Source organism: Triticum aestivum, chromosome 3B, assembly GCF_018294505.1.
Source record: "Triticum aestivum cultivar Chinese Spring chromosome 3B, IWGSC CS RefSeq v2.1, whole genome shotgun sequence".
NCBI lineage: Eukaryota > Viridiplantae > Streptophyta > Magnoliopsida > Poales > Poaceae > Triticum > Triticum aestivum.
In genome coordinates this window covers 734,971,629-734,979,042 of record NC_057801.1, presented here as the reverse complement: position 1 = coordinate 734,979,042, position 7,414 = coordinate 734,971,629, and the positions used below count along the sequence as shown (strand labels likewise).

Below are 7,414 nucleotides of genomic sequence, written 5' to 3'. Positions count from 1 at the left end.
GGCAATGGCCTGAATGATCATGAATTCATGGTATTAACCTAAATCAGAAAGAGTGTACCATTTACCTCACTTATTCAAGGGTTATCTTTGAATACTACTCCCTCCGTCCCATAATGTAAGATGTTTTTTGACCCTAGTGTAGTGTCAAAAAATGTCTTATATTAACATAGTATTTCTAAAGATTCTTTTACTAACCCACAAATATCTGCTTCAATGAATATATTATGTCAAACTTAAAACACATAAGAGCTATAAATAAATCATCAATTAACATAGTAACCAAACAGGGTTGTGGTAGTGTGAATATCAGAGTACCAGACTCACCTCTTCAGCACCGAAATTCAACTTATACCTAGACAAGCTATGGGGCCATCACAGGCTCACTGGACCAATGTCTTGTTCACCCAATCCAGATATAAGCTTGAGTGAACTTCTCTGCAGAAATGTATCACACTTGTAAGTGGGAATGGTCAATCTACATTCTACAGGCATCACAACATAACAGTAATCAATATGGACATCAGTGGTGCTAAGGAAATTCCAGAAAATTCTCACTTTATATATGATATACATACAAGATACAATCAACAAAAGCATTTGTTTTCCAATTCAGAGATAGTATATCTTGTCTAATTTCTACCATCTCATTTTATTCTCAAGTGGCTAGGATTCACATATAAATTCCGCCTGTGATTTTGATCATCAGAGTTTAGAGAAAACAGGCTTCCGCTTCTCCATGAAAGCTTTGATGGCCTCCATCAGGTCATTAGATCTCAGCATTCCAGAATTCCAAGTCGCTACATGTTCCAGACCCTGCTCTACTGTGATATCTCTGCTTCTCAGTAGAACTGCCTTCGTTCCCATCACTGCGTTTGCCGACTTCTCTGATATTTCTGAAACAATAAAAAAAAATTGTCTCTTAGTCCATCATTGGTCGCAGCTTGTTGAGTTACATAGTCGATGGAGAAAAAGTGGTAGGCATAGTTAACAAGAAACTGGTTTGCGCAGGGACATCTTATGCATGAATCTGAATTATGGTAACACCTTATGAACATGGAACAGTCAGACCTACATATGTGCATTTACTTACAACTTGGAAGAACAAATCCAACTTGCTTCTGACTCGATAGAGGGGTGACACTAGTAAATTGCGAACCTTTTAAACCATTATACAGTGCTTTGTTGGATTGATTCAAGTGCATCTGACTTCAAACTAACAGCACTAACTATATGGCCCAAACTTTCCAGTTCACTTTTCATGATGTTGGGAAATGGAGCACAGCGCCTCTGCAACCAATCAAGAGAGTGGTGGATTTTGCTGCTTAATGTAGTAAGAGGAACATTTAAGCCTGCACTTATAGGACACTAAGCACACTATAGCAAATGCACAAAAACCAGGAAATGAGAATATAGATGGATCTTTATGAAAGCTGGGAAAGTTGGAATTCTAGAAACTCTGTGCAAAGTTTAAGCTGACTCAGATACTATACTAAAATAACTTGTACTTAAAACGCAATCCATGCGTGCTGTTAATGTTACTAACATGAAGTTTAACCTCTCATTTTTCAGAACCAAGGGGTTCTCACTAACAATTGGTGATCTGCTGGTACAGCCAATTTGATCTACCAATTCCAGTTAGATCAACTGCAATCAGAGTGCAGACAAGATTTATCAACAACATATACTACAGATACCCAAGAGAGACACCCTTGTTCATTTCGTTACCGACATATACTACAGATTTATCGACATCTCAAGTTCTCTACCCCCTCAACCTCAAGTTCTCAACTCCAAACACAAATCATGTTAAACATTTTGGCAGAGTACAGAGGCAAAGAAAGAACAGCACGGAGAAATTATACCTTTGGCGATCTTCGCAACACCGGCATCCAGCTCCTGCTTGGAATCGAACACCCTGCTGACGAGCCCCATCTCCTTGGCCTCCGCGGCGGTGATCCTGCGGCCGGTGAGCGCGAGGTCCGCCGCGTTCCCGTAGCCGACGATCCGCGGCAGGCGCTGCAGCGCGCCGAGGTCGGCGACGATGGCCATGTCCACCTCCTTGAGCACGAACGTGGCGTCCTTGGAGCAGTAGCGTATGTCGCAGGCGGCGACGAGGTCGACGCCGCCGCCGACGCAGGCGCCGTGCACGGCCGCGATGACGGGCTTCCGGCACAGCTCGACGGCGGTGAGCGCGGCTTGCATGCCGAGGATCGCGCGGCGGAGCCCCTCGGCCGCGGCCGCGGGGTCGGCGCCCCGGCTGAAGGGCGCGGTGAGCGGGTTCCCGGGCCCGCCGAGCTCGATGCCCGCGCAGAAGTGCGGGCCCGCGGCGGAGAGCACGACGGCGCGCGCGGCGGGGACGCGGTCGAGCAGCGCCATGGCGCGCGGGATCTCCGCGAAGGAGTCCGGGCTGAGCGCGTTGCGCTGCGCGGGGCGGCTGAGGCGCACCTCGTAGACCGCGGCCGCCGGGTCCGGCCGCGTCACGGCCAGGGCCTTGAAGCCCCGCCGCAGCTCCGCCTCCGCGTCCGACGAGCCGCCGCTGGCCATCTGCGCTCCTCTGCCGTGTGCGTGGCGCGTGCCGTGTGGGGATTAAACTCTAGCTGCCTGGGCTGCTCTGCTGACTGCTGCTGCTGCTAATATGAAGGAAGGAAGCCATCATCATCATGGTAAAAACCGAAGCTAATCATCTCTTGTTGTTCTTGTGCGGACGCAACGAGATGGATAAGATAAGCAGCTCGGAAATCATCAGGAAAAAATTAACCTATCGAAAGCTCCTAACAATGCTGCCTCGGCCCGGCCGCAGTACAATTCAGCTTCAGTCTTGTTCTTTTCACAGCGATTTTGCTTGAGTTTTCATCAGCTGGTAAAAGTAAAAATGAAGCATACTTTACTGACTGCCACCGGGACCCATGACCCGCTGGAGTCTTTTTTTTTTCTTCTGAGAAACCATGACCCACCGGTGTCGAGCGAGACGGGCCACCTGTGCGTCTCGAGGAAAGAAAGGCCCGCTTCGGGATGTTTACGGCCCATGCGAGGGGATTGCCGAGCTACGGAGCCAGTTCACCCCGGTTGCTGCGACTCGTTTAGTCCCACATCGCTTGGCGAAGGGGAGGCGGGGCGCTGCGAGGCTATAAAGAGCAGGGGTGGCCAGCGGGTTGAAGCATACCTTTCTCGGCCTTTTGGCTAAGATCAAGTGTAGTATCTGTTCTTATCAGTTTAATATCTGATATGTGGGTCATGTGCTCACAACGATATTAAATTTATTTTTTGTGGGGGAGGGCCCACCACAGTGGCTTGCCATTGGGGCCCTCAGGTGTCGCTCAGTGCGTTGCACTACTGCCTGGGCAGGCGCACCCCAACCAAATTAAATAAAAGAATTGTTAAATGCAGCTGGAATTGAGTGTTCGTTGACGGCTTGATCTCCCTCAACGCCGTGTCGATCTGCTCGTTCGCGTCGTACAGGTTGGTCACCAGCGCCTGAGTCGTGAAACAGACAATGTTGGTGCTCCTGGGTGGTGGAGGATGCGGTTGGTGCCGGGTGGTATATTTGAAGAACTGAGTGGTATCTTTGCCCTGTCATCATGTCAGGTTTGATAGGCTTATTCCTAAAACTAAGTGGTGTATATAACAACTGAGGTCACATCTTCTTTCCCACTATTTCTCATTATATTTTGATCCACCAAATTGATGAATGATAATTGCCTCGCAATCCATGAAGCTTTCAGGTATTCAGGATAGTTTAATGTTGGAATATTACTATCCAAATAACAATTTTTCAAGCATAAGAAATCATTAAAAATGGATGAAAGGTACTACATTCGTCTCAAATATAAGACATTTTTTAGGCCTTTTCTTGAGACGGGAGTAGTAATTACATTTGAGTAGACCTTCTCCAGAGCATAGACTTCTCGAAGAGAATAAGTTCATGCATGGAGTACGTTGTGTTTTTCTCTGTCCCGGTTTTACACCTCGCCAGCATAGAAACGTTACGTAATAAGAGTCGAACTAAAAAGTTCTATTTTGAAACTTCTGGCACACTAATTAGTGTATTGAATGGATAGTATATGCCACTCGAGGAGGAAGGACACCGGGGTGACAATGCACGTCACAGAGGGTGTGCGTCATAGGAGTTTGTGAGATTTCTCATCAGCGGTTAACCAAACAAATTTGGATTATTCTTTCACTGCTAGCTCAGAAGTTGAGGGTATAAATCGCTTGTACTTGTGGGTTTATGTTACTTTCGCTCTAAAGGCTCTTAATTATTTTATTCTTTTCCACACAAAAAAGAATGTGTTTTTGAAATTTTCTCCATTTGTTCTGATATCATATAATGTTGTACTACACCCATGGACAAGATAAGTGGGTTGCTCAGCCACAACTTTCAAAATAAATGACCATTTTATTGTGAACACTGTTTGTAGAAAAATGAAATCTACATATGTTAAACTGTTAAAGGAGATCCAATTCGAGTCGGGCCGAATCAAGAAGCTCTTCCCAGCCACTTAATTACTTGGCAGCCGCGGCAATGGCAGCCCAGATAGCCCGCAGCTTCCCGGCGTATTCCACTATGCTCTTAATGGGTGACGCCGCCTTCTTGGCCGTCTCTGTCTCCGCGAACCTCCCAGCCCAGGCGGCCAAGCGCGGAGTCCTGCCGGCGTCGATGATCATCACGTCGAACATCTCGCGGAGCGCCTCGAACCAGAAGAGATGGCACCCGAGCGCGAGGTCGAGGTACCCGACAGAGTCGCCGGCGAAGAAGGCCTTGACGCCAGAGCACTCGGCAAAGGCGTCCTCCAAGGGCCTGACCGCCGCGAGCGCGGCGTCGGGCCTCTCCGCCCGCTCCACATCGGTGGTCGCGCGCAGGATGCCTAACATCGCGGTGACCACCTTGTCGTCGACGTAGGCTGCCCAGAAGCGCGCGTCGGCGCGGCCGTGGGGGTCGGTGGGGAGGAGCGGGGCCGCGCCGGCCCAGACCTCGTCGACGTACTCGACGATGACGAGCGACTCACAGATGGGCCTGCCGTCGTGGATGAGCACGGGGACCTTCTTGCGCACCGGGTTGGATGCGAGGAGGAGCTCGCCCTTGTCGAACACGTCCTGCTCCAGGTCCTCGTAGCTCACACCTTTGAGGTGCAGGGCCATGCGCACGCGGACCGCGAACGGGCTCACCACCGTGCCCAGCAGCTTCACATCGTCTCCTTCCCCGGCCATCGTTTTCGATCGATCTCTTCCTCTCACGATTAAACTATTTGCTCTCCTGTTTCTGTGCTATGAACTGAATTTGGAGTTGAAGATAATAATAATACCCTCGTTGTCCTTGTTAATTTATACAGGCAGAAATGAAGCTGACCAGTTGGTGGTAGAGAAGCTGCTACAGTCTGTGATTATGTCATGTGCGTCGCCTTTGGCGTGCGCAGCATGCTTGCACGGAAGAGCCAACTCGTTGCAAGTGTAGGCAAGATCTCACTCGCCAGAAGAAGGTTGACTAGCTTGGCGTCACACGTGACGCTTCAGTGTTTGATGAATTTGTTCTTGTTTTCTTTGCCAATAAAGCGCTTAATATGTTCAAGTGATTACGAAGATGTTGCATATAGTCATGGAGAAAGGTAGGGACACAATTAATTCATATGCACCTCCTCCTAATCCTAACCAGGCTAGTTTATTTGGCATATTTTCTTTTAACACAAGGATCAACCTGATGGTTTCAGAACGAGTAAATTGCTCAAAATCATCATATTTCTGGATACGGTACTTCAAAACCATTGTTTTTACCAAAAAAATATATAAGGCCGCCACTTTTGCGTCAAGTGAGTAACACCGATTCAAAAGTACGTCGCGGCTAACACCACTTTTGCGTCAGGTGAGTAACAAATCACACCGATTCGAAAGTAAACCGTGTCTAACAGCAAAACTGACTGGTTGACTAGCTTGGCGTCACACGTGACGCTCCAGTGTTTGACTAATTTGTTCTTGTTTTCTTTGCCAATAAAGCGCTTATATGTTCAGAGTGATTACGAAGATGTTGCATATAGTCATGGAGAAAGATAGGGACACAACTAATCCATATGCACCTCCTCCTAATCGTAACCACGCTAGTTTATTTGGCATTTTTTTTAACATAAGGATCAACCTGATGGTTTCAGAACGAGTAAATTGCTCAAAATCATCATATTTGTGGCTATGATACTTTAAAACCATCGTTTTTGCCAAAAATTATATAAGACCGCCACTTTTGCGTCAAGTGAGTAACACCGATTCAAAAGTACGTCGCGGCTAACACCACTTTTGCGTCAGGTGAGTAACAAATCACACCGATTCGAAAGTAAACCGCGTCTAACAGCAAAACTGACTGGGCGTCTAGATCGCTGACACACTCGATTCTATCTATCATGGTCCGCCCAAAAACCCCTCCCTTGCCCATACCCCTTCCCTCCCGAAATGGTCAGCGCCGATCCGGAGCACCAATGCCGCATTCATACTGGCTTAAAACGACCTGACCTCTCAGTAGCACTCTAGCATTGAAGCGGCGTTGGTCGTGAGCGCCGCCCGTGCCATTTTCCGGTGCACGCAACTCCTCCATGTTGAAATGACATGCCGTCATTCCGACTCCCTACATTAAACATGCACGGTTGCCGAGGACCCTACTCCGACGCCACACGTTCATTTGTCTGCCGCCGGCCATTAACCACATCGGCGCTTCTCCTACCATCCGTCGACTATTTAAACTCTAGACCCGGCCATAGTCGCATCCATCCTTCTCCTCGCCGCACCACGTCTTCATGCCACCTCGAGCTCCAAATCCATTTGGGATAGCCTCTCATCCGAGCGGAAGACGGATATGCTTCCATTAGTGCCGGAGGCAGACGGAGGTCGGTGTTGTAGATGTCCCAATGGAGGACACGACTGATGATAAGTCGACGCCACCCTCCTCACCGGTCCATGTTAGCATCACCATTGGCTAGGAATGTGTCACTACACCGATATGGTGTTGGCGGAGTGGGAGGCCTTGTTTTGACCGAGACGACTTCAACCTCTGCTCCGGTCGCCGGAGTGCCACAGTCGGCGTGCTGCAGCCGAAGCTCAAGAGGCCCCCTCGACGGCATCTCGGTGGCGAAGAACGAAGGCAAGAGGATCCAGGTGCTTGGAGGCATCACCGCATGCAGCACGAGCTCGCGAGAGGAGTCCACGGCATGGACTCCAGGAGCAACGGCGCATGTCACCGCGGCTCGCCGGCCTCGCCTGCAGTGCGGGCAACGTCGCTCGCCGTCCCTTTCTCCGGAGCCCTCGGTTCAGGCGTACAGGGGTAGCGGGAACCCAGGAGGTGGCCGCTCGCACTGAGGCCTCGTCATCTCTAGCCCCACGACCTCACCACGGTGGTGGAGCGGTCTCTTCTTCGGCGGGAGCGGATCAGGTCCAT

General features: G+C 49.4%; 2 protein-coding genes and 1 non-coding gene across 3 annotated transcripts; 1 reads left to right on the top strand and 2 right to left on the bottom strand.

Annotated features, from left to right (window-relative positions):
- Positions 1-538: 538 nt before the first annotated feature.
- LOC123072066 (delta(3,5)-Delta(2,4)-dienoyl-CoA isomerase, peroxisomal) lies at positions 539-2,627 on the bottom strand. The gene is made up of 2 exons (XM_044495623.1): positions 1,863-2,627; positions 539-893 (listed from the first exon to the last, which is right to left on the bottom strand). Exons 1-2 carry the CDS (start codon positions 2,542-2,544, stop codon positions 703-705), a joined length of 873 nt encoding a protein of 290 aa, XP_044351558.1. The 5' UTR covers positions 2,545-2,627; the 3' UTR covers positions 539-702.
- A 532-nt stretch (positions 2,628-3,159) lies between these two features.
- LOC123072973 (U2 spliceosomal RNA) lies at positions 3,160-3,356 on the top strand. Its single transcript, XR_006435511.1, has one exon. It is a non-coding gene; the product is annotated as a U2 spliceosomal RNA (small nuclear RNA).
- A 939-nt stretch (positions 3,357-4,295) lies between these two features.
- Positions 4,296-5,427, bottom strand: LOC123066248 (probable glutathione S-transferase GSTU6). The gene has a single exon (XM_044489367.1). The coding sequence runs from the start codon at positions 5,206-5,208 to the stop codon at positions 4,504-4,506; it is 705 nt and encodes a 234-aa protein (XP_044345302.1). The 5' UTR covers positions 5,209-5,427; the 3' UTR covers positions 4,296-4,503.
- Positions 5,428-7,414: the final 1,987 nt, after the last annotated feature.

Coding starts and splice junctions, on each gene's coding strand:
- LOC123072066 (XM_044495623.1), bottom strand. CDS start 2,544: ATGGCCAGCGGCGGCTCGTCGGACGCGGAGGCGGAGCTGCGGCGGGGC. Junction 894..1,862: donor TGTTGCGAAGATCGCCAAAG/GTATAATTTCTC, acceptor TTATTGTTTCAG/AAATATCAGAGAAGTCGGCA.
- LOC123066248 (XM_044489367.1), bottom strand. CDS start 5,208: ATGGCCGGGGAAGGAGACGATGTGAAGCTGCTGGGCACGGTGGTGAGC.